The sequence below is a fragment of the Talpa occidentalis genome, unplaced genomic scaffold (genome assembly GCF_014898055.3).
Source record: "Talpa occidentalis isolate TD23 unplaced genomic scaffold, MPIMG_talOcc4v2.1 talOcc4.13, whole genome shotgun sequence".
Lineage (NCBI taxonomy): Eukaryota > Metazoa > Chordata > Mammalia > Eulipotyphla > Talpidae > Talpa > Talpa occidentalis.
Genome location: NW_023601322.1, coordinates 40769935 through 40796079, shown reverse-complemented (window position 1 = coordinate 40796079; position 26145 = coordinate 40769935). Strand labels below are relative to the sequence as shown.

General features: G+C 36.0%; 1 protein-coding gene and 1 pseudogene across 8 annotated transcripts in view; both read left to right on the top strand.

The window, feature by feature from the left end:
- GREB1L (GREB1 like retinoic acid receptor coactivator) overlaps nucleotides 1-26145 on the top strand; it is a 248282-nt gene that overhangs the window by 134487 nt on the left and 87650 nt on the right. For all 8 annotated transcript variants that reach the window (XM_054694146.1, XM_054694142.1, XM_054694144.1 and 5 more), the window contains 3 exons: nucleotides 1944-2051; nucleotides 20545-20704; nucleotides 20915-21112. In XM_054694146.1, the coding sequence (XP_054550121.1) occupies nucleotides 20548-20704; nucleotides 20915-21112 (355 nt within the window). In that variant the 5' untranslated portion in view covers nucleotides 1944-2051; nucleotides 20545-20547. The remainder of the gene's footprint in view (nucleotides 1-1943; nucleotides 2052-20544; nucleotides 20705-20914; nucleotides 21113-26145) is intronic.
- Nucleotides 10891-14566, top strand: LOC119242808 (maspardin-like; annotated as a pseudogene).

Genomic DNA, 26145 nt, shown 5'->3' with positions numbered 1-26145 from the left:
CTTTTCTTTTCTTGGGAGTAGTTGAACAATTGTAGTTATTTAAATGTTTGAAACTGTTTAGCCACATAACTAACATCCCTACTGTTTGCAGGAGCTTCTTTGGCTTTTTTGTTGTTTTTTTTGGCAGGAAAATTATGAAAATTCTATACTCATGCCTTAGTGAGGCAAGAACAGATTTTAAGTTATTTTAAGTAAACTTTCACTTAATTTAAATGAACTCTTTGATGAAAGAGAGACACACATACTAATTATTGATCTGCCAGAACAAGGTGGGATTTTGAATTATATTTAGAAATTAATTTTGTTGGTGAAACTCAAAACTTGTAATTTTTGACTGATACAAAGTCCCTCCTATGTAGGAGAAAGAAGAGGAAGGAGGTTGGCCAGGGAGTAAGAAAGGAGAAAGGGGGTGATGTGGTTGAAAAGATGATTTTTTTCAAACTTTTTGGCATTAGTCTATGAAAAAGACCATGGGTTGAAAGGCAAAGAAATTAAGATGATTAGAAGCTTTAAGCTATACAAATGGCAGAGTATCTTCCTTCTCTATGGATGTAAATAATAGATGAAAGAGTAAGAGTGACAACAAAGGATCAGGTCGTTTAAGAGAATGTATGCAGCTTGAATAGGGGTCTGTGGCCCAGGGCCAAAGGTCTTAGCTTTGAGTGTAATTAGAAGAAAATACAAAAATGTCATTACTAGCAGGTGAAGTGTGCAGCACGTGGCCCAAAATTAGCAATTTTAGACTCTGAAGCCATTGGAATTGGATTACTGACCTTTTTTAAAAATCATTAAGGTCCTTGTGGAGTCATATAGTTTCATTGGCAGTAATGCAGTTTGACCTTGTTGACCATATGGAGTAATCTTGGGTTTGAATATAGGTAGCAAGACTCCTGACTCACAAAAAAAGATGTGTATTTCTGGTTGGGTGGCTGGGAAATATATGAGTTTTAAAAATTGAGTTTTTCACTTATAATCATTCTTCTGCCTGAAGACATTTTTTTGACAGTAAGAAAGGTAAGGTAAAGATTTTTATTTCAAAATCTAAAATGGTTCATTTCACTCTTTCCTTTCAAGTTCATAGAAAAGAAGAGTAAAATGAAACTTTTTTTGGAGGATGTAAGTTAAGATTATGTTACATAATTTAGTGTTATAAATATTCATATTGAAATTACTACATTCTTAGGAAAATCTTCTTTTGTTTTCTTTTTAGACACAGCAACAAGGGAAAATTATGTATAATAATCAATGAAGCTTTTTTAAAAATCACCTGAAGCTTTTTAAAAATATATTTTCTATTTTTCTTTGTAGTAGTTTATATTGACCATAATTTACTTAGAGAAAAGAGTAACATGAACACTATACTTTTCAACCAGTTACATGTAATTGTAGTTATTTAGTTTAATTTCTTCTAGGAATACACTACTGAAAGAGTTGGAAATAGTAGCTCTTTTCTTCTTGCAGACTTTCTTGGAAGTTACTAAAGCATTACTTTTAAAAAAGTAGAAAAATAATTTCAATCAAATTAGTTATGTCTTAAATTTTTGTTAGTTCTTTGAGGAGATAAAATTTAGCATCAGATTATAAAACCCAGACTCCTTAGAGTAAAAAAATTTCCTTTTCACTGATCTCATACCTAAAAATAATCTGTAGACTTTTAGCACTATGGTAATAGCTATCAAAAATGTAGACTTAACAGTTATTCAACATACATTTATTGGGGGGTATCTTAAGACCAAAAGATTTATTTTTGATTATGTATAATTAGTATTTTGGGAATTTTTAAGGAGAAGGAATATCTGTATTTGCCTGTTGTGTTTATGGAATTGTGTAAGACTTTGATAATCCATTTCTAATTATAATTTTTGTAGAATTATAAACATTTAGGTTATTATATTGTGGAATTATGTCCTTACATATGTATTTTTTTTTTTATGTTTTTGCAGGTGCAAAAAAGCTTTAAACAAGTAAAATCTAGGCAAGAGGCTCCCTGAAGTGTCGACAACCCACCTTAATCATGAACGTGATTCAAAAATGTTAATATATAAACCAAGGTATTGTATAAAGTATGCTCCCAGATTTTTCAAAATCAAATTTGTTTTAGTAAGTTATATTTAGAATTTAAATAAAGCTACTATATTAGCCCTCAAATGGGTTAAGCAACTATTTCTATGATTTCCTCTCCTCCCATTTTCTCTCCTCCCTGCTTTCTTCATCCCTCCTCTTTCTCTTTGGCAAAAAGTAAAGAAAAATATTCAGCAATAAGGTTTTTTCCCCTACAATACTCTCTGTGTTATATTTCTTGTTTACCTAAATTAGGATAACAACTCAGTTTATTTTCCTTTGTAGACTGTGGTTTTATCTTTCAAACTATCTCTAGTAAGAGAGACAACTAGATTTGTAACCTTGGCAAAAAAAAAAAAAAAATGAACCATACCTAGAAACCATGTATATTTAAAATTTTTATCATAAAACACTGAGATAAACATTTTTTAAAAAAGTTTCATTAAAGTTATTTTCCTATTTTTAGGAGATTTAGCTTAGAAAAGGGAAAAGGTGATACTGCCTCCCCCTACTCCCATGTCAAAGAAAATCAAAGCATTGTGTAGAACTGAGTATTTAGGATATTGTTTAAGGTAACTTGTCTATCAGGGCACAACCCAAGAGTCTCCTTTTGGAAGTTACAACTTGCTTAAATAGCCTGGCATTTCCAATGGAGGCCAAAGAGCTTTTCTTCTTTTATGACCTGTCGTATCCTTTTGAGACCAAAAAGAACAAGAGGGTCATTGCCACTTCAGCCTGGTCCCTGTTTGTTCCTTCATGGTGACCATGCAGATCCTGAAAGCTAGTATTGGCTTAACATTTGGATCTGGAACATCTGGAAAATGGTCGGAGAGGGAGAGGAGGAAACAGAAAAGAGGGGGAACTGTTGCGTTTTGTTACACCAGGTGCTAGGAGGAAGCGACATTCGCCTTTTTGATATGGGAGGCAAATTCTGTGGGCCCTGGAGTTAGGCTTCAACAATTGAAGAGGTCAAAGGACAGCTGAGTGGGGTCAGTGAGACACCATGGGGTGTATTTTGTTACTTAGTAAAAGGAGCAGCCTCCTAAAACCTTAAAGGATTCTCTTGAAAATCTGTGTTGTGAAAAGGTTTTATGAGTCTCATGGCAAAAACTCCTGATTTATCTAAGGAATGCTTGCTTTTGTCTAATGGAAGGATAATCCTTACCAAATGTTGGCAACTTCTATAAGTCAATATAGATCTGAAGAGAATAGTCAGGGTTTGAAGTGTACTTTGCTTTCCAAAATGCTTATCATTTCGATATTTCTCTCTCAGTAAGGAATTTTGTGCAGTTGAAATATCACCTTTTTCTTTCCTTGGAGCAGAAATTATGTTTGTGAGGTAAGGGGTTAATGAATGAGCCTATACTAATTAAGAAATTGTTCCATGAGCTTTTGACTGACCCACAAACAGGATATTATAAACCTATTAAAACATTAATACTTGTTAACTCTAAGAAGTTTTATTTGAATTTACTTTTACATATAAAAGGACTAAGTGGCACAGGAAGCGTAATGTTTCGGGATTGTAGAAATTCTTTTTTAATTTAGTTGTATTTCTCAAATAAAAAATTTAGTTGGATTGAATAGAAGTGCATATCTGTTGATAAATAACTTTAAATCTTGTTTTTCTCCTTGGATGTTTCTTACAGATTTTGTTAGTGAAAAGAAAATCATTAGCACAGTCAAGTCAGAGTATAAGAGAAGCAAATACAATACAGAATTTTCTCTTTGAAGGGAGATAGAGCAGGGGAAAATCTGTGTGTTGTAAGCTCCTCCATAGCGCATGATCTCATAATACCACTTCTATGATACCTTTGAAAGTTGGCCATCTGGTGGATAGGTAGTAAAAGGGGACTGTTAGAGGAATTTGACAGTGTTTTTATTTTCCCACTATTTTTTACACACAGTTTATTATTTTGTTTACATGTACAGAAAGAGCCTATAGCACAATGTGTATTGTATGAAGGCAAAAGATGAAATGATGAATAGTATAAAAATAGGCTCTATTAAGGATTTTCTTAGTGATTCGTAAATTCAGAATACTTGTAAATTACTTCTATATGTGAATTTTTAAAATTTTTTAAAAATAATTCCTCATTTTAAAGTAATATATACAAAAATGTAAGATTTAGCAAACAGTGTGCTATATGTCTATTTTCTCAAGGTTAAAGTACCTTTCAACAACTAATTTAGAAACCTAAGTGTAGTGACTGATAATTTCCCAGAGAAAACCCACAGCTGTTTAAGTAGCATTGAAATTGTGGCAAAACCGACAGATACAATTAGCAATGTTAATAAGATAAGAAGATGGAAAGACCTGGCAGATGACAGAGTGGAAAGATGAAGGAAGCAGAGTAACAAATCCATACGAGAACAGAATGTTCACAGTTGCTTTGAATTTCTAGACCTTTTTCTTTTATGCTAGCTCTGTGTTTTACTACTCTCTGAATTACCAGCAGAAGGGTGGTTTTGCAAGTTAAATAATTCATATACATTTGTTCAGTCCCTAACTCATCTGATTTTGAAAGAAGACAGATGTTTGGCAGTAGTATCTAGGGAAAACAATCAAATTTTTCTGATTTGGAGGCACAAGTTTATTCGTGGGACTCTTTGTACTTCTTAAAGTTAATTTTAAATGTACTTCTACTTGACTGTAATTACCATCAATGGTAATTTCATAACACCTCTTTACAACCTTAGAATTCTTTTTAATTATCCAAATACATTACAAGGAGACTAAAACCGTTTCTGGATTTAGTAAACCAGTACTATCAACACAAAACAAAACAAAAACCTGCAGAAGTCTTTAATGTGTTTTTATTAATTATATTTATCTCATGACTGTTCATAACCCACTTTCAAAAGCAATTCTTGGAACAATTAAATGGGAATAGGTAAATAAGAGGAATGAGGTAAATGTGTGAAAAATATTATACTTGTTAAGTATTCAGTGAAATTTGGAAAATTATTTTAGTATCTTTTGACATTCTACCTACCATTTGGGGAATTGGTTTTTGCCTGTGGTGTTTCATGCAAATTTTAATGATTGCTGTGATAAATCCCCAGAAGTTTGTTCTCTAAAACCATAGAGACTCTAAATTCTCTGAATGTGGCAGTCTTGATGGATGTGGTAAGCCACACTTTGGAAGCATTTCTCGTTATTTAATGTTTTCTGTTCTGGATTATTGACTCTTCCTTCTGTTGAAAAATTGGTCTCTGGTGACTTGGTAGAGGTCACACGTTGCCTATTATTGTTTTACTTCTTTGATCTTACACAGGGATTGCCTCTGGTAATTATACTAGTTCCAGAGAGTCTTGATGAGATGTGTTTATTTTACAAAAGAATTTCTGGCATTTCAAGGAAGAAAGTAAAGATTTCCAGTAGTAACATGTAACTCTTTGTTACAAAGGAAATAGAAATATACTTTATCATTTAATTATAATGGGTTTTAATAATTATGAAATTAGCTGGCATAGTACAGTAATTGTTTCTCTAACAATTTAAGACATTGTATAGCCATAAGTATATTGATAAAAATAGCTAATTTAAAAATTGTTACTAGCACTGGGTTTTTATTTTAGTACCTTAAATACTTGTAACTTCAGAAACTGTCAAGATCCATCTAGACTGAAAGGCACAGAACTATTAAAAGAGGTTGGAAATTTTGTCTTTTAATCAGTTTGCATTTTCTAAAAATTTTTGGCATAGAGGATGAATAAAAATTCTTATTTCTAATGTGTGGCTAGCTTTGTGCTTTTTGGGAATGTGCTTGGGAAGAGATAGTATCTCTTCAAATCCACTTAATGTATAATTAGATAGGACACACCAAAAAAGCTCAATGTATTTTTTTTAACTCAATTCCAGTTTTATTTTTTATTTTTTTTTTTTTTAAAGATTTTCTTATTTATTTGTTTGTTTGTTTATACATACATGCACTGGGTACAGTCAGAAGCGCGGGAGGGTGAGAGAATTCACCAGAGTCAGAGCGGGGAGCAGAGCAGGCAGAAGGACCGAAGTACACTGCTGAGGGGAGCAGCGGGCGGCAGGAGAGGTCTGCGCGCCATGTGGGACCCTCCTCCAGTGGTCGGGGAGCAGCCGGGGATCGAACCGGCGCTGCAGAGGCTGCGGGCAGGCTCGCAACCCAGCGCTCAACCGCTGCGCCACCGGGGAGGCCCCAATTCCAGTTTTAAACAAAAATATTTTCCTCTAAGAACTCACAATCTAATTGGGGGAGCCAGACAAGTACCAGACCCAACTAATTATAATTAAGAGCAACAAATGTAAAGGTAAAAGGATAAGTGAAGTATGAAAAGAGCACAAAATAGAGAACTTTGAATATATGCTGGTTTTAATTTTGGATATAGGCACTATGAGAACTTGCCAGAACCAGGTTTGAATTCCATGTCTAGAAGTCACACATTGTCACTGTCATCAGTGAACAATTTCAATAGAGTAAGGGCTCATAAGGATCTGATTGCTGGCTATAGGGAATGATAATGATTTGTATATGATTGTAAAATTTCTTAATAAATGAGTATGTAGTATCAAAGATCAACTTTTGGAATGTTTTTATTGATGGTCACTTGTTCCTAGAACAATGCCCCAAAATCTACTGTAGTGACCAATATGTACAAGGGAAGGAGAACAGCTTACTGTTTTTAGTACTGTTAGTATAGCACAATGCTAAAAAAAACAAACTATTATGACTAACATTTTCTGCACATTCATTCTATGCCAGGAACTATTTGTAAAATTTTATGTGAGTATAAAGTCTCACATATTCTCGTAAAAACCTATGGTACGGTTGTATTTCTGCATTTTACTGATGAAAGACTAAGTAACTTGCTTAATATCATACAAGATAGTGTGTGCAGGATTTGAATTGGGGTCTTCTGAATCTAGAGTCTATGTGCTTAACCACTTCGATGGTAAGATTTCTATAAATGATACCGGGTTGGGTAGATTTTAAGTTTGGAAATTATGTGACAACATTTGTAGAGATAAAGGTAAGAGAAAACTGATGAGTTATATATAGTTGTGTTTTTCAAATTTTTTTTCATTTTTAAATTTTTGTTTTGTTTTTTATAATCGTCTTTTTAGTACTATGCTTGGCACCAATCAATAAAAAAATTCAAAAAACCAAAATAACCACACACATGTACACACACTACCAACAGAATATAGCTCCTTCACGCTCACCTTTTTTCTATTTCAAATAGTGTGTTTTAATGGAAAAGGCATGGGCTTTTGAGTCTAAATATGAATTCAAGTTGCATCAAGTTTATAAACTAGATAAATTTGGTTTGTTGCAGAAACTTTGCTATGACCACCTGTCTATCCCTCTTTCTGAATTTGCTTGCTTCCTGTGGTTTCATTTACTTATTAATGGAAATTCTCATTAGAGGTTTGATGACTGTCACTACATCCATTGGCAGGAATGCTTCCTAGGGGATGTGTATGCTGCATACTGTCTCCCTCGGGGAGGCACACAACATTCATTGTCTTACTTTTAGTGATCTAACCTTGTCGATGTAGGAGGTTACAGGCTTATCCCTTCATTATAGTTTCCCATCAACCTTCTATCTACTGATTTCACTCATATCACTGCATAAGTGAATTTTGCTTTAAAGGTTTCAAAGTGGTAATTTTATAATTTTATCATTCTTTCCATATGTTAGCTGGAATTCTTCATTTAAAAAAAAACTCAAAAACCAGGACTATATGGTTAATTTGACGTCCAGAAAAAAAACAACAGGATAAATGTATCTCATTTTCCTTTTCCTTCTACTAGGGTTTAGTTAGATTTGGTCTTGTTTTTCCAAGAGACTCTCTTTTTTTCTTTGACTAGCAAAATTAATTCACAAGTTTTTAAATTTTGGACGTGATCTGGTCCTTTGCATTTATTCTTTTATGTTCAGTTTCTCTTATCTTTGGCCTGTCAACCCTTCATGTAGACTCATATCTTTTGATGTGACTCATTAGTCTTTGATAGCTTATTTGCTTACTGGTAAGGCTCATCTTGTGTATTCCCTGCCCTGGAATTGGCTATACCTTCGATAGGCCTTATTCTTTTCAGTGAGGGAATGGTATTAGAAAGTCACAATCAGGGTAGTAGGAAGTGCTGATTGTTATTGAATTATTGCTTCTCAGACTTGAATGAACAAAACTTGGAAATTCAGGTTTGAAGCTCTTTAAAAAATGAGTTGTTACTTTAAAAAAAAATACAGATGCTTCTCATTTTGCAATGTTTATATCCTGACAAACCCATCATAAGTTGAAATTATCTAAGTCAAAAATGCATTTAATATACCCAGCATAGCCTAGGCTACCTTAATCATGCTCAGAATATTACATTAGCCTGCAGCTGGGCAATTATCTTTAGTTTCATCACAAGAGTAATTGCCTTCCTTTTCTCCGAAGAAACAGGAGACACATTTGGACATTTTGTATACATGAAGGAATATGAAAACACAAAACAACATCCCAAAACACTGCCAACACAGTAGATAGTAGAATATCAGTTGTTTACCCTCATGACCACATGGATGACAAAGAGCTGGGGTTCATTGCTACTACCAAGAATTATATCATAATACTGTCATGCTACATATTGCCAACTCTGGGAAAAAAACAAATTCAAAATTCAAAGTATGGTTTCTACTGAACATGTGTAGCTTTCATGTAGTCATAAAGTAGAAAAATTATAAATCAACCACTTTAAATTGGGGACCATCTGTATATCCCTATTATCCACTTTATAGTCTAGTGACCTTAAAGTAGTTCTTAGATATAGTTCTTTTTTTAGCATGTACATTTTTTAAAATGAGTATTCCTCTTGTTGATTCTTGTCACTAACTGTGATCCTGTTAAAATAATTTTTTAACATTAATGTCCAGCTTCTCCAGGTAGCTGCTATTAAAAATCAACTTAGTAGCCCAGCGGAAAATATTTATACTTGGTTAAAAGAGAAACTTGTTGAGAAAATATGGTCAGGTCATTTCAAGTATATCATAACTGGAGAAATAGTTTGGAGAATTGTACTTCAAACTATACTCCAATTCTTTAAAAAAAAAAAAAAGATTTATTTATTTATACAAGCACTGGGTACAGTCAGAAGCACGGGAGGGTGAGAGAATTCACCAGAGCCAGAGCAGGGAACAGAACAGGCAGACTGACGAAATACACTGCTGAGGGGAGCAGTGGGAGGCAGGAGAGGTCTGCGTGCCATGTGGGACCCTCCTCCTGTGGCCGGGGAGCAGCCGGGGATCGAACCGGCGCTGCAGAGGCTGCAGGCAGCTTCACAACCCAGTGCTCAACCACTGCGCCCTATTCTCCAATTCTTAATGTGAATTCTCAGCCCAAATGCTTGAATGAATTTTATTTTTCAGGAATCCTAATGCATCAGCAAGTGGTGGAGGGATATTCCTCTGCAAATTCAATTGTTCTTACCATCTCTTTGAGTGATAAAACTACTTTTTAAAACTACTTTTCAAGGATAGTCATAGAGTTGATTAGCTCAGCTATTATATGACATCTTTCCATGTATTATATTATTCTCTAAGAGTCTCTTCATTACTTAAAAATAAAAAGATACCAATAATAAAAATGAAATATAGTTTTTAAACAACCCATCATCAATAGATAAACATTATTAATACATTATTGCATATACATTTTGTCATTTTTCCTATTTGCATTGATAATTTTACATGAAATTTTTATTTAAAAATTTTCTAGTAAATTCATATTAATATAATTTTTCTTGTGATTTCTACCTACTCAAATTAAATGCTCTGCTACAATTGGAGGAGGAAAATCAAAATTAAAGTGTTTAAGTTTTTCAAGATCACAGATTGGACAGTATCTCAAATCTAGTATTTTTAAACGAATGTTAGAAGGAAGACAAGGAAGATTCATTCTCAAATTAGTTTCTTTTTATCATTTGAATGTTAAAAAAACTTTCTCGTCATTACTAGAAAACAAAAGCTTTTTTTTAGAAAGAAGAAAAATTGGAAGAAAATAAATTATATAAACACTCATGATTTTTTAAGGCGTCTATACGATTGTTTTTGTTCCTGGAATTACTATATGATAGTAACAAACAAAACATATAATGGATTAATGAGTCTTCTAAGGTTGTAATTAATGGGGAGGAAAAAAGATAGTGGGCTGGAGTTTTGCAAAGTTAATGTTCTGGTGCTGTGGGGTCTAAGGCAGGCCCATGCTTCCTCCCTTCTATGTGTGCAGTTATTCTTTGTTAAGAAACTTACCTTTTGTTCAACTTTCCCTTTCATCCATCACTTTCAGCGAAGAGTGAGGTCTCTTTTTTCTTAATTGTGGAAAGGGGTAGTTATTTTATTTTTGAAATTGTTGATTGGCTTTATGCCTATTAGCCCCATATCTTAACACTCCTTTCAGACTTATCTTTCAGCTATGATAGATGTAAAGAAGGAAGGAAGGAAAGACAGAGAGAGAGAGGAAGAAAGGAAAATCAGTAAAGAAAAAATTGTCCTTGATTTTTTTTTTTATTTTTGCCTAACAATTTAGTTTTCTTTACAGAGTGTCCATTTACCCAATTAGATCATATTGCAGGTGTCTTAACAGCTGAATGACAAAAGTGATTAGGATAACCTAAGAGAGAAGCTGCTGTAGACAAACTGATTAAATTCTACTCCAGTATTTACCTGGGGCAATTTGCTTAACTTCTCTAGGCCTCAGTTCTCTTTATAATGGGGCAATAATAGTACTTGCCTGGCAGCTAGTAAGCTGTCCATGTTAGTATCGTTATAATCATTCAAAGAAGAATGTTTCCTTTCACATTCTTGACAATGGTGACTACTACTGTTACTCCTGCCACCAGTGGTAATAACAGTAATGAGGGTAGCAGCCACTATTATATCACCTCTCTATTAGATGTCTACCATTGTGGTATGTCTTCACGTACAACTTGACATCTAAAAAACAAGAACTTGTATGCTGAAATCTAATCTGACACTTTAATTATAAAAAAGTATTTGGGAAGTTAAGGAAATTTTTTTTAAGATTTATTTATGCATACAAGAACTGGGGTACAGGCCAGAAGTGCGGGAGGTGAGAGGATTCACCAGAGATAGAATGGGGAACAGGTAGATTGACTGAAATACACTGCTAAGGGGAGCAGCTGGTGAGACATGAGAATGAGAGATCTGCTGCGCCATGTAGGTCAGCTCCCTAACCGGGGATTGAACTGGTGCTACAGTGGCTGCTGATAGCTTCATAGTGCTGAGATGTTAACACCTTGCACCACTCAGGAGGCCCACTTAAGAGAAATTTTTCTCTCTGTCTCCCGTGTACTTAATATACTGTAAAAGTAATTACTGCATTAATAATATAGTTAATTATTAACCATGAAAACTTTGTCAAAAAAAAAAGGAAGTCAAAACATTACTGATCAAGAATACTTAAAATGAGGGCCTCCCCAGTGGTGCAGCGGTTGAGCACTGGGTTGCAAAGCTGCCCACAGCCTCTGCAGCACCGGTTCTATCCCCGGCTGCTCCCCGGCCACTGGAGGAGGGTCCCACATGACGCACAGACCTCTCCTGCCGCCCGCTGCTCCCCTCAGCAGTGTACTTTGGTCCTTCTGCCTGCTCTGCTCCCCGCTCTGGCTCTGGTGAATTCTCTCACCCTCCTGTGCTTCTGACTGTACCCAGTGCTTGCATAAATAAATAAATAAATAAATCTTTAAAAAAAAATACTTAAAATGAGAAGTTACTTTTCCATTTTCAAGAGGAAAAGGAGAATTGAGAAGAGGCTTTGAAGGCATTAGCATGTAGCTATTACCCAACCACTCTTTAATGCTTCAGTCCTTATTCCTAAAGCTACCAGTGATAGAAGCTGCCTGTTTCTTCTACCCATATTCCTCTGACTTACTTTCTGTGGAAAAGGGTAAAGGACAGAGCAGAAAGATGGCAAACCAGAATGTCATGGTGTTTTGAACTTGATCCCAGTTACACTGTGAGCATTAATTAGTGGTACAGAAAGAACCCATATTGAATACCATCCTTTTCTTAGAGATATCTCAATATCTTGAGTGTCAAATGTCTTTTAGCAATTCAGAAATCTCTAGTGGTATAATAAAGCACTTAATATAGTTTGACCTTTTGTAATTTCATAATAATAAAAGAAAACATGGGAAAGTAATAAAATGCAGTATCATAACTTAATGTCGGCCAACTACAAAATTTTATCTATGATGTGATAGAATCACAAGTCAGCTTTCTTCTTGTATGTAACAACTGACCACTGTCTGACCTCTAGTTAGATTATTCACATTAATAACTGTTATGTCATCTCAGGCGCTATGGGCTCTTTGTTGTCATTTCAGTGACAGTAAATACTATGGCATATGATGTTAAGAATACATTGCAGTAAAAAGGTTTCTTTCTTTGAACTCTGCCCTCTGGGTAGCACTGAACTACCAAGAGAAGAAAGCTATAAAAAGCACTAAAAAAGCACTAAAGAAGAAAACACTAAAAAAGTCTATGCTTAGGGCCTACCCGGTGGCGCAGTGGCCTCGCGCTAGGTTGCGAGGCTGCCCGCAGCCTCTGCAGCGCCAGTTCGATCCCCGGCTGCTCTTAAAAAAAAAAAAAAAAAAAAGTCTATGCTTAATTCTGTAATTCTTCGTAGTATCATTACTAAGATAGTGTCCAGTTATGTTTTCATTTGGAATAGAGCCAGCGACTTCCTTTTACTGTACAGAGTCTGTATCATAGATACTTCTCTTTGTCTTCCTCATCTGAGTATTGCTAATGCTCTTGTAGGGTTATGTGTAACTTCTATGATGATGAAACTTGAGTGCCTTTTTATTTTTTAAGATTTATTTATTTATTTATATGAGCACTGGGTGCAGTCAGAAGCTCGGGAGGGTGAGAGAATTCACCAGAGTCAGAGTGGGGAACAGAACAGGCAGACTGACGAAGTACACTTCTGAGGGGAGCAGCAGGCGCGGCAGGAGATATCTGCGTGCCATCTGGGACCCTCACTGGTGGCCGGGGATCAAACCAGTGCTGCAGAGGCTGCGGGCAGCTTCACAGCCCAGCACTCAACCACTGTGCCACCAGGGGAGGCCCTGAGTGCCCATTTTTATGTTGATGTAATATTTTTACTTAGCACAATATTTGCCCTGTACATGTATTTTATCTGTCACATTACTCTATAAACTGTAAAGGGATGAGACTGAGATAATGTGATCCTCTGTGCATGATGGGGCACTTGTTTATTAAATAAAAGATCTTACAAGCACCCATCAGCTGCACGATGGGTTCTGGGGAGCGAGTTTTGTGGGCCAGACCCTTAGAGGCCCGCCCTCCAGCATACCCCCTAGTTTACTATGCCTGGACACCTGTGGGTCCAGGGTGTTACTGTGCTTCCTGCCTAACCCTGCAGCTTCTCTGACCCACACCTGTACTGGAAGGAAGAGCGGTCTTGCAGAAGAGAGAAAGGGACCTGGGGGCGACTACCACAGGTTTAACTTCCATTTCTACTTATCATGGGAGAGATTAAGTCTCTCCCAATTATAGCTGGCTTAGAAGTACAGTTACCCCTAAAGATTTGTAGATGATGATGACAGTGAGATACGGCCACACTATGATGCAGATCCCAGAAATATCTGTTGTCCACTCATATTTTTTCCCCTGTCTACAGAACTACAGATGTATTTTTTTGACCTATTTTGGCTTTGATTAGATGGGGTTATTGGGTTATAGTTTTGCAGTATCCAATTTATTGGACCATCTTGAATTCTATGATGGAGTCAGAAAACTTTCAGGCCATTTGCAATTGGATAAGTTCATCTTCTTAAGCTTATTTGAGAGTTTTTTAGCCCTGAAGTTTGCTGAACGTACAAATCTTCAAGTTCATTCCCTCATCCTTTGCAGTTCTTTCAGTGATGCCTCTGTCTTTAAACAAATTTGCACTGCAGACAGCTTTTAGCTGATGCTATCATTTACGCCTAAAAAAAAAAGTTCTGAAACTTTTCATCTGGCCCAATGGATCCTGTGATGGCTGAAGACACTGATTTCATGATCGACAGCCTTTAATGTTTGGGTCAGAGAGTATTGGCTTCAAGACTTATCCTGTATTGTTAGAATTCTTATATGGAACCTCATAAAATTTAGGCTATCCCTGTAACCATTATGGATGTGTTGGCCAGTGTGCACTTTCAACTGACGCTAAAGAAGAAAACGTACAAAGTGTATCCTAGGGCCGGGAAGGTTCACCTTAAAACAGGAGGCAATTTCCCATACCCACACAGAAGTGAATCTTTATATACAGACACATTTGCACCAATTCCTCTGAACTAAATATGCAGCCACTTACTCGTGGATGGTCACCGCTGAGGAACTCAAGGTGCAGAAAGGCAATCCCAGCATCACTGAGGAGGAGCAGTAGCTGTGGCTTTGCCTGTTAATGATGAGTGATCCATGTCCCTGTATAATCAGTGATGTCAGTGCCCATCAGTCAGCTTCTGTTGGCTTTGTCATTGTGGCAGACTATTCCTGTGTTTGGAAGTAGGACTGATCGTCATCTTTGCAATAATGCCAGCTCTTCTAAGCCAGTGTAACTGCTTCCTCTTCATTTATGTTTTTACCTTTGAAGTTGAAGAAGTACTTATGAAGTCTCCCATTTTAAGAATTGTGAAAAATTTGCTATCAAAAATCTTCACCATTGTGTTCTTAAGTGAATGTCAATTTCTAAGGTTTGGGGTTCTATGGAGATTTTCTTTTCTTTCCTGCCCCCCCCCCTTTTTTTTTACTTTTTCTGTTATTTGCCGTAAATGCTGAATATCCAGATTGGGTGTCAGAAAGACACTGGTTATTTTTATGCTTTGTATAACCACTATAGTGTGCCATGGCAGTCTCCACACCCTTTGCTGTCCTACAAATCAACTACTTCTAATCTTCAGTTTAGCAAATTATTTTTCAGCTTTAGCTACTGTCTTTAGACATTACAGTCATTTGAAATAAAAATTAAATTTCAGTGAGAAAGACTGAAAAAGATCTATTTGAGAATGTAGGCTTAAGGTTTTCAATGATGAAGATAACTTATTGAACCTGTAATAGAATAAAAAGGGGCGAGATTTCCAGGCATTTGTTGCTCTGAGAAAAACTAAAGGAGCACCTTTGAAGTTTTTAAATTGTTGTCCCATCAGTAAGAAATTCCAAGGGTTACTTGGTGCTAGTCCCTGGTAGTTTTCTTCCAGTGAAGAAAGGTGAAGCGGCTATTAAAAGGTGAAGCGGCTTAGATGGATAAACGAGTGGCATGGAATAACATTTATCCTCCACCTCTCACCCTGTTTTGCTTGGGTGTGGTTATTACAAAATAAGTTGCTTTTGAGCTTTAGAAAATTATATTTATTTATTTTTACATCATTGTTCATTTTTGTGCAATGTTTGGTTTCTCCTCTTAGGTGTTGTCCCCATAAAATTACCACCACCAAGACACCCATGAGCCATCGCCATAGACTCTTGTGCTCTTCCCTCCCATTTTATTCCTTTCCCTCCCCCTCTCCTGGTGAATGTCTCCAATTTATAGTTTGCCTGCTAATTAAATGTTTATAGATGTACTAGTAGGAAGTCGTAGGAGCTGGGACAAAAACAAAGACTTCAATTTTCTTACACTTACAACTTTTAAATCGGGTATCATACCTATACTTTTGGGTATCTACTGTTTGTAAGAAAGACAACTAGTAGTTTAAATCCATCGTAATTCTTATAAATTATTATGAAAAGTTACCAAAATATGATTGACTTTTTCTCCAAATCATAGGAATTGCCAATAAAGCCTTGATAAACCCAGTCACTCCAGTAGAAATCTGTAAATGAGTCACTGATACCAGAAATTGAGTAAGCAGACTTCCTTGCTTTATACAGACAATTCAGGGGCACCATAATCTCCTATAAAGTTCTTGTGTATAAGTCTGGAAAACTTGAGAATAGGGTTATGATATTCTGTGTACTGCCCCTTCTCTACTCAGGGTTTAATCACAATAGGATCTTGGCCCCCTATCCTGCTGAGTCCAGATACATACGCAGGTTCCTTCAGTCCTCCAGGAACTCTCTCTAGGGATTCAATCAGAGTTGGTGTTCTGGAGGAAATTTAACATCCATCCTTCTCTCTGATGGGCAAGTGAGGCTAAGATATTTTCAAAACTGCCTTTCTTGAAATCAGATTTACCTAAGTTGACTATGCTTTAGGAGCACAGGAACATGACCAGATAGCTACAAATTGATAACTTTGTTTTCCTAAAAAGGTGAGTGAAAAGACTAGTCTGTCTGCTTCTGCATGTAGTCTGTTGCAATACCACACATCATGCAGTCTCTGGAAAATTCCACTGTATACAAGTAAGAAAACGATAGTAAAAAAGGCAAATAATATCCTACTAGTAGTTTGAAAACAAAGGTTTGACTTCATCGGCCATAGAAAGGGTCTTGGGGACCTGGATTGTTAGTCTAGCCAACAGTCAACACCTAATAAAGTGTAATCGTTATTAACATAGTTGGAAATTTTTGAAGCTAGCAAATACTATGAAAAATTAGTGATGACAAGTAAAGGTCATAGCTTAAACACCTCTTACTATATACTTTCGTAAAGGATCCCAAATAAGGTTGTGTTTAGATGGAGTTTAACTCCACAGAAAAGCTAATTCAACTCATCAATCAGTTCAGTAAAGTGGCAGGATACAAAATCAACACGCAAAAGTCAGTAGCCTTCCTATACACAAACAATAAATCTGAAGAAGAAGAAATCAAAAAAACCATCCCTTTCGTTATTGAAACAAAAAAAATCAAATATTTGGGAATAAATCTAACAAAAGAGGTAAAGGACCTATACAAAGAAAACTATAAAACACTGTTAAAAGAAATAGAAGAAGACACAAAGAAATGGAGAGATATCCCCTGCTCATGGATTGGAAGAATAAACATTATTAAAATGGCCATCCTTCCAAAAGCAATATACAGATTCAATGCTATTCCAATCAAAATTTCAATGTCATTCTTCAAAGAAATAGAACAATTATTGATGAAATTCATATGGAATCACAAAAAACCCCGAATAGCCAAAGCTCTCCTGAAAAAAAAAGAAGGGAATGGAGGCATCACACTCCCAGACTTCAAACTATACTACAAAGCCATAATCATCAAAACTGCATGGTATTGGAACAAGAACAGACATACAGACCAATGGAATCGAATAGAAAATCCAGAAATAAACCCACAGATTTATGGTCAACTAATCTTTGACAAAGGAGCAAAGACTATGCATTGGAGCAAAGAAAGTTTGTTCAATAAATGGTGCTGGGAAAACTGGGTCGCTACATGCAAAAGAATGAAGCTTGACCACTACCTCACACCATACACAAAAATCAACTCAAAATGGATTAAAGAATTAGACATAAGACCTGAAACCATAAAATATATAGAAGGAAATATAGGCGAAACACTACGTGATTTGCACATCAAAGACATCTTTACAGACACATCACCCAAAGCAGTGATAGTGAAGGCGAAGATAAACAGCTGGGACTACATCAAATTAAAGAGCTTCTGCACAGCAAAAGAGACAATAACAAAAACAAAGAGAAACCCCACCAACTGGGAGAACATTTTTGCACCCAACACTAATGATAAAGGACTGATCACAAAAATCTGCAAAGAGCTGATGAGACTCAACAACAACAAAGAAAATAATCCAGTCAAAAAATGGGCAGAAGAGCTAAAAAGAAACTTCTCTGAAGAGGAAATGCAAATGGCCAACAGGCATATGAAAAAATGTTCAACATCACTTGTCATCAGGGAAATGCAAATCAAAACTACCATGAGATACCATCTTACACCAGTGAGAATTGCACATATTAAAAAAACTAGCAACAACAAATGTTGGCGAGGGTGTGGAGAAAAAGGAACTCTTCTGCACTGTTGGTGGGAGTGCAAACTGGTCCAACCACTGTGGAAAGCTGTGTGGAGATTTCTGGACCTACTAAACATAGAGCTTCCATATGATCCAGCAATTCCACTCCTAGGTATTTACCCAAAGGACACAGAAACATCCATTCCAAAAAACACCTGCACCCCTATGTTTATAGCAGCACTGTTTACAATAGCTAAGCTTTGGAAACAACCCAAATGCCCAAAAATAGATGACTGGATCAAGAAGATGTGGTACATATATACCATGGAATATTACTCAGCATTCAAAAAAGATAAACACATGCAATTTGCAGCAACATGGATGGCGCTGGAAGGGATCATGCTCAGCGAAATAAGCCAAAAAGAAAAAGAAAAATACCGGATGGTCTCACTCATAGCAGGAATCTAGAAAACTTAAATAAGGGACCAGGAAAATGAATATAAGAAAGTGAAAATCAAAATCAACAAAAAAACTATGAACCAGAGACACTTTTGGGGGGGTGGGGGGTGGGAGGGGGATTGGGGTCAGAATGGGGCGTTTGCAATTGTATGGGGGAATATAAAAATAAAATTTAATATTTAAAAAAAAAAAAAAATAAATAAATAAATAAATAAATAGTTAATAATAAAAAAAAAAAAAAGAAAAAAAAAAAGAAATATACCTTACTGCTAAGACCCAGGGAAAAGCACAGCATGGAAATAACGCTCAGAGACACCTCACAGCTCACACAGAACAAGCAAGCTTCAGGCAAGAAGACGCTTTCATCCTTTTCAGAATGTGTTTTAACTGGCAAGTAAATGATCATCCTTATTAATACTGATATTCCTCTCCTCTTTGGCAACTGAGAGATACAGTCAGCTACACTCAAAAAGGGGGAAATTTCATCTAAAAATGAAGTCATGGTGAACAGGCAACTGAAAATTCTGAATACAAAAATCAAGGTAAATTTTCTCTACCCAATGGTCTCAGTTGTGTGGAAAACAAGCACTGTAATAAGGACGGCTATGATATGAGATTTTAACACTGAGCATGAGGTTTTACTTTTAATATATCTGTCTGTCTGTGTCTTTGCTGTGAAATGAATCAACTTCCTAAATATGGACCTCTGGGATGGTTCAGAGACATCATTAAGAAAATGCTGTACAAAGAATGAAAGTTATCTGTAGCAAAATTAAACTTCTTACAAGCCTCAAAAAAAAAAAAAAAAAAATTTTTTTAGATAAATGCTAGTAATACATAAATTAATTGAGTTTGAAAGACCCAAATCTTGCTTTCAAAAATTTGCCAATTAAATGTATTGTCATAAAACTTTCATTTTTTTTTGCCCCCAGAAAAGAGTCTTTTTCTCCCCCATAGGGTAATATGATCTTATTAGAAAGAGAAATAATTATCCATTTACTCTGACACCAATGATAGAGTTGGTATGGAGTTATGGTAGCCCACCCACTCAAAATTGACAGGTTAGTCTTGACTTACTGGTTGAGAACTTTGACTTTAAGCATTTATTACTGTTTGATTCTACACAAAGTTCCTTTAAAGGAGTTTTTGACATGGACTTGGACTGTAAAGGCAAAAAAGCAAAAGTGACATGTTAACATAACCTGTGAAAGTTGTGCTAACAGGAAATATGGGGTAGTTCATACCATAACAAGATATATGGATTTATTTCATTTTATTATTTATTTTCTTAAATCATTGTTAATTTTTGGACAGTATTTGATTCCTCCCCTCAGGTGTAGTCCCATAATTCTCCTACCACCATAGCACCCGTGATCCATTACCAGTCTCTTGCGCTCTTCCCTACCCTGTTTTGACCCCTCTTCCTACCACTTCTCTGCTGTATGCCTCAGATCCATGATCAGTTTGCAAATTTTATCTTTTCCTGACCTTTTATTTGTTTTCTCTATATTCCACATACAAGTGAAACCATCTGATATTTATCTTTTTCCTTTGGACTTATTTTGCTTAACATAATCCCTTCCAACTTCATCCATGTTGCTGCAAATAGCATGAATTTATCTTTTTTGATTGTTGAGTAGTATTCCATTATGTGTATATACACCATGTCTTGATCCATTCATCTGTTTAGGGGCTGTTTCCATATCTTGTCTATTGTAAATTGTGCTGCAGTAAACTTAGGAGTGCAGGTTTCCTTTCAGATTAGGGTTTTTGTGTCCTTTGGGTAGATTCTTAGGAGTGGAATCACTGGATCATATGGTTGATCCATTTTTAGTGTTTTGAGGAAATGCCACACAGCTTTCTTAGTGGCTGGACCAGTTTGCATTCCCACCAGCAGTGTAAGAGGGTTCCTTTTCACCACATCCTCACCAGCATTTGTTGTTTGTGGTTTTTTAAATGTGGGCTATTCTTACAGGTATGAGGTATTTCATTGTGGTTTTGATTTGCATTTCCCTGATAATAAGTGTGTGGATTTAGCTTATATATCAGTTGTATGTGTATACTTTGCAGTTATGTAACCCTCTAATTTTATCACTTTTCTCCTTTTTTCCTCTTTTTCTTTGGGGGTTGTATAGACCATGGGGAATTCATATGCTGGGCAACTGAAATCTGCTAGATTTGAGGAAGCTCTCCACAACTCCATAGAAGCCTCTCTCAGATGTAGTAGTGTGGTACCTCGGCCAATTTTTTCCCAGCTGTACTTGGACCCTGACCAGCATCCTTTCTCATCCACAGGTAAGTTTCTTAATCCTACACCTTTCTAAATTCCTTTTAGAAGAAGTGGGATTTCCAAATCTGGAGACCCCTGAAGTAAATTTGTTCAGTGTTAGAAAATACTAAGTCTCCTTGTCTTCAGATATCTCTCAGAATTATTATTTTTTTCTTTTGGTTATTTCCCCATAATAGCTTTTGATTAAATTAGCTGTGATTTATCTGCTTACCCAGATGTAAAACCCAAAGTGGAAGATCTCGATAAAGATTTGGTACACCGCTACACTCAAAATGGAAGCCTGGATTTTTCTAACAATCTAACAGCTAATGAAATGGAAGATGATGAAGATGATGAAGAAATGTCTGATTCAAATAGCCCACCAATACCCTATTCACAAAAACCTGCCCCAGAAGGGTCTTGCACTACAGATGGTGGGTTTTGTTTTTGTTTTTCACAATCCCTCTAATACTATCTGGCTAGTTTGCAATCATTCCATATGTTGCTCAATGATGAAAAACAGTAATTATGGAAAGGAATGAGGAATGATTGTTTTCTCACTCACATTATCTCCTATGGCTTCATAGCAGGTGTCTATAGGAAAGACAAGTATTATCACTGCATCTCAGAGATGAGAAACTGCGATTCACTGCATGAATGACTTCTCTGAGTTGGTATGTGGCAAAGGCAAGTTTAGACTCAAGTCAGGACTTTTTACAGCACTTCAGTTACTTCCTGCAAGAATGTTGCTGTTTTAGGAACATTTTAGTGTTCTTTCTCCTTTCTGTTCTACTTTTAAAACAATAATGAAAATAGCAGATGCTTTATATTTGCCATTTGTTTTGAACACCCACCCAGTATATTGTAATCTATAAATGATAAAAATTACATATTTTGATAATCCCATTTTCTTTATTTTTTTTCAACCCTCTCCTCTACCAAGATTTTATAACCTCATTTCTAAAAAGAAAATCTTACTATAGAACATTTTTAATAATCATAATTTTGAGGGTGTCACAACTTAGCACTCTCTTCTCTCCATTAAGCTGTATTCAGTGCTGTTTTCGGGCCTTTCCAACCTAACCAATATGTGTATTCTAATTTATCCATATTAGTATAACATTATCCATATAGTATAACATTCATACTCCGACTACTTGAGTCCTGGCAATTCCAATGCATGAAATCTTGGAGTATGGGGAGAAGGAGAGGGATAACATTTCAGTACATTTCTCCTATAAGCTTGAAGAGCAAAAATAATAATAATAATAATAATAAAAATTAGGATAAATGAGAGTTTAAAATAGGCAAAGCCGGATAAATGGGTACTTTCAGGCAGTTTTACTTTCTCTTTTCTCAGAATCTGATAAACTATAAAGGGCTCAAAATCCCCTCCTTATGTGATGAGGAGACCTGAATAATTCTCCTAGTAGCTTATCTGCTCCTAAATTTCTACAAGTGGTCTCTCGCAATTTTACAACTTCCTTGAGTTAGGCAGGCCTCAAGCACATTATTCCTTATGAATTTACTTCCATGTGATCGGTTTCTTTTGCTTAATCTTTTATGTTATCTATATTATACTTATTATAGTATATCAGGTTGGATTACATTATGTATAACCAGCCACCTCCCACTCATCTGCAGGTTTAAAGTCTTGGACCAACTGTATTTTTTTATACTCATTGTTGGTGTAATAAGTGCCTTTAAATCTGTGGAGGTATGGGCAGTGACTGGTATTAAGCTTCCAACCTTTATTACATCTATTCTCATGCTTTTTATTTAATTGTTCAGTCAACTTGTTTATCAGTTAACAGCTATAAGTTGAAATAGGGCTTTAACTATTGTTGGTTTATCACTGAGCCTCTTCTTATAAGAATTAAGTAGAACCAAAACAACAACAAAAATAATTAAGTAGAGCTAGAGTAAAAGCTTTAGAGAATATTTTTGAATATCAAATTTTATACCAAAAATGGGAGAGGAGTTTCCCTGCTTTTCCCATGTCCTAGGTATGTTTTTAATTTACCTCTGGGTTATCTGCCACTATTGGTATTACTTGTAACCAGGTATGGAAAGTTGCTTAGTACTACCAAGATAAAAACTTAGTGATCTAGTAGATAGCAAGTGTTTCATATGTCTCTCAATGTGGCTTATTCCAATTTCTCTTACTCACAGGGAGAACAGCCCTGAAATTTTCTTTATAAAAATGGCAGTCAAAGAGGGCCCTATAATGCCCGGACTTGTGTCAGCATCCACCTTCCCTCCATGGGAAATTCTTTATTTACCTAAGGCTTAAAGGAAGGTAAAGCTATTTTTAGAGGCAATTTAGATAAGCAGATACTTAACACCTGATGGGCTGCTGGGGTGGGGGGTCCATTCAGATGTAAATTTTGGTTGCTAATTTCTTATGTAAATTATTGGAATAGTGTAGGTTCCTACCCTGCTGGGAGGCAGTGATTGTCTAAAGAGGTGAAGGGCACCAAATTTTAGACTTCCAAATACTGCTTTGATTACTTTCATTTGTGTTTACAGCTGTTTCAGTAAACGGTTCCCTCCCCCATTTAGATTACTCAGTAACCTTCAAGTTGGGAGATAATTGAAGAATGCAAATCTGTTCTTCTGAAGTGAAAACCTTGACTATTTTCTTAAGGAAATGCAGATGGAGTTTATAAAAAAGGGCCCTATACTACTATTCATTTTTAAAATTAAAATAATTTGCAGCAGGAATTGTGTTTTGGGGGCGACATTCTCAGAAAATAAAAACTATTTAAGAGCAACTTTGTCAAATAAATTGTTATTTGTATGCCCAGAACTTATCTTTCTTTCTTTGCATACAGTAAACAGGCTTAGGTCCTTCCTGAGGGTGCTCTTTCCCAGGTCTTCTAGTAACTTACCTCTAAAGAAAGATCCTATCTTTTTTTCAAGGATTAGTTTAGATGTAATTCAAAATTACTCCGACAGGGGAGTAAATATTTCATTTTTGTTTGAGGTTTTACTTAAGATTTAATATTTGAACACTATGAGATTCATAAGCTGACATATTTCTAATTGGTAAAACAACTACCTGCTACTTGGAATATTTGAATCCTATAATTTTTGAAATATAATCACATTTCATACTCTTCAATTGTCCACCCTTTACTAACACACCCAACTTACTTTTGATCTTTTTCACAAAAAAAAACCCAAATTAAATATTGCTCTTTGCGTATTTTTTTTTCCTAACTGGGGATGCCTGATGGTATAATTTATATTTAATTAGCTGATCTGAATCCCAAGAATGAGAGTTTGAAGGAAGCAGTCAGTTAATAAATACAGCAAAAGGCTAGACCCTTGGCAGGTAAGCATCCTCTCTGAATAACTGAACTTAGAAACTTTTCCTTGATTTTACAACCATTTTTGGCCTTGAATTCACTCCTTCCTTACCCTTTTTCTGGACTCAGCCTTGCCTTCTTTTTTTTTCTCCTATTCACTTTTCTTTTAATTAAATTGCCTTTGTTAGTAAGTTGGAAGGCAAGATGATAAAAAAATCAACTTTTAAAAAAGACTTTTTTTTTTAAAAAAAGAGCAGTTTTAGATTTACAGGAAAATGGTTATAGTTCCTTTTTTATCCCTACCATTTCCCCTATTGTTAATCTCTTGCATTATTATTAATTTTTAATAATAATTAAAGCCTGTGGTTTGAGTTCCCTAGTTTTTACTTAACTGTCCTTTTTCTGTTCCAAAAACCCCATCCAAGATACCAATTAGATTTACTTGTCATGTCTCCTTAGGCTCCCCTGGGCTGTGACAGTTTCTTAGACTGTCCTTGCTTTTGATGATGGTTTGAGGAATAATTGGTCAGGTATTTTGTAGGACACCTTCTACTGGGATTTGTCTGATGTTTTTCTCCTTATAAGACTGTGTCTTTGCGTTTGGGGGTGGAAGATCACAGAGGTAAAGTGCCATTTTTATCATATTGTATGAAGGGTTAATTTGTTCAACTTGATTTTGACTTAGATCACCTGGAAAGGGATGCTCAGCCCATTCTCAAAGAATGCTGTGCGCTGCCCTACCTCCTAGAAGATGGAATCTCTACTTAAAATATTTGGAATTCTGGGCCTCCCCTGGTGGCACAGCGGTTGAGCGCTGGGCTGCGAGGCTGCCCGCAGCCTCTGCAGTGCCGGTTCGTCCCACCAAAAAAAAAAAAAAAAAAAAAAAAAAAATGGAATTCTGCTTCATGGAAACTTGTTTCTTCTCCCCCATTTATTAATTTATTCAGTCATTTATTATATCATTATGCACACATGGATATTATTTTATATTTTGGGTTATAATCCAGAGTTACTTTATTTTTATTACTCAAATTATTCCAGTTTTGGCAATGGGGAGCACATCCTGTGTTAAACATAATCCCATCATTGTGAGTTTTTTTTTAAGTATAAAATAGGTTATTTTCCTTTTTCATTATCACAGGCCCCTCTTGAACTAAAAAATTTTGAGATGAGACTAGAAAACATGCTTCCCATAGAATCTAATCATTGTTGAATATTGTTACTTTTGATCTCGATGTGTCCTTCTGGTAAATGTGTCCTTCTGGTAACTAAAAACAATTTGTGCTTAATTTGAGTGTGCTCTATAGTTCTCATTATATCATAGAAATCCCTCTAAAATCATGTTTCTTCCACAAAAAAGCTGCTCTTTTTAGATATTCTCCACAATGTGTCTTCTTGACTATACCCTGTTTAGTCCAGAACCAAATTTATAATTTTTCCCCTTTATTTCCTTTTTTCCCTTAATTTCCCCTGTAATGTTTTGAGAAATCTCATCAGAAATGTCACTCTCTGGGCCTCCCCTGGTGACGCAGCGGTTGAGCGCTGGGCTGCAAAGCTGCCGGCAGCCTCTGCAGCACCGGTTCAATCCCCCGCAGCCAGCGAGGGTCCCACATGGTGCGATAGACCTCTCCTGCTGCGCCCACTGCTCTCCTCAACAGTGTATTTCATCACTCTGCCTATTCTGTTCCCCGCTCTGGCTCTGGTGAATTCTCTCACCCTCCTGCGTTTCTGACTGTACCCAGTGCTTATACAAATAAATAAAGAAATATTTTAAAAAAGAAAAAGAAAAAGAAATGTCACTCTCTGATCACAGTCACTTTTGTGACTCGCAAAGCCATGAATTTTAAGGACTCACCAGCAAGCATGAGATAATTGGATGCTGACATAACCTGTGGGTGGGGGGGGGGGCTGATTTATCAAGTGCCCACCAGATTTCAGCCTAGAAATTTGGGTGACAGCACTTAGGAAAATAAGCAAGGAAGAAGCTATGGGAGAGTGTCTTACATCAGATTAAGGGAAGGTAAATGGAGCATTATATGAGTGAGAGAGATGTTAATGATGATAAAAGGAGCCTCTAACTTGGAGTCAAGAGATCTGGTTTCCAATTCCAGCTTTTCTGTTTGCTGTTATATTTGACTGTGGGCCATTTTCTCAAC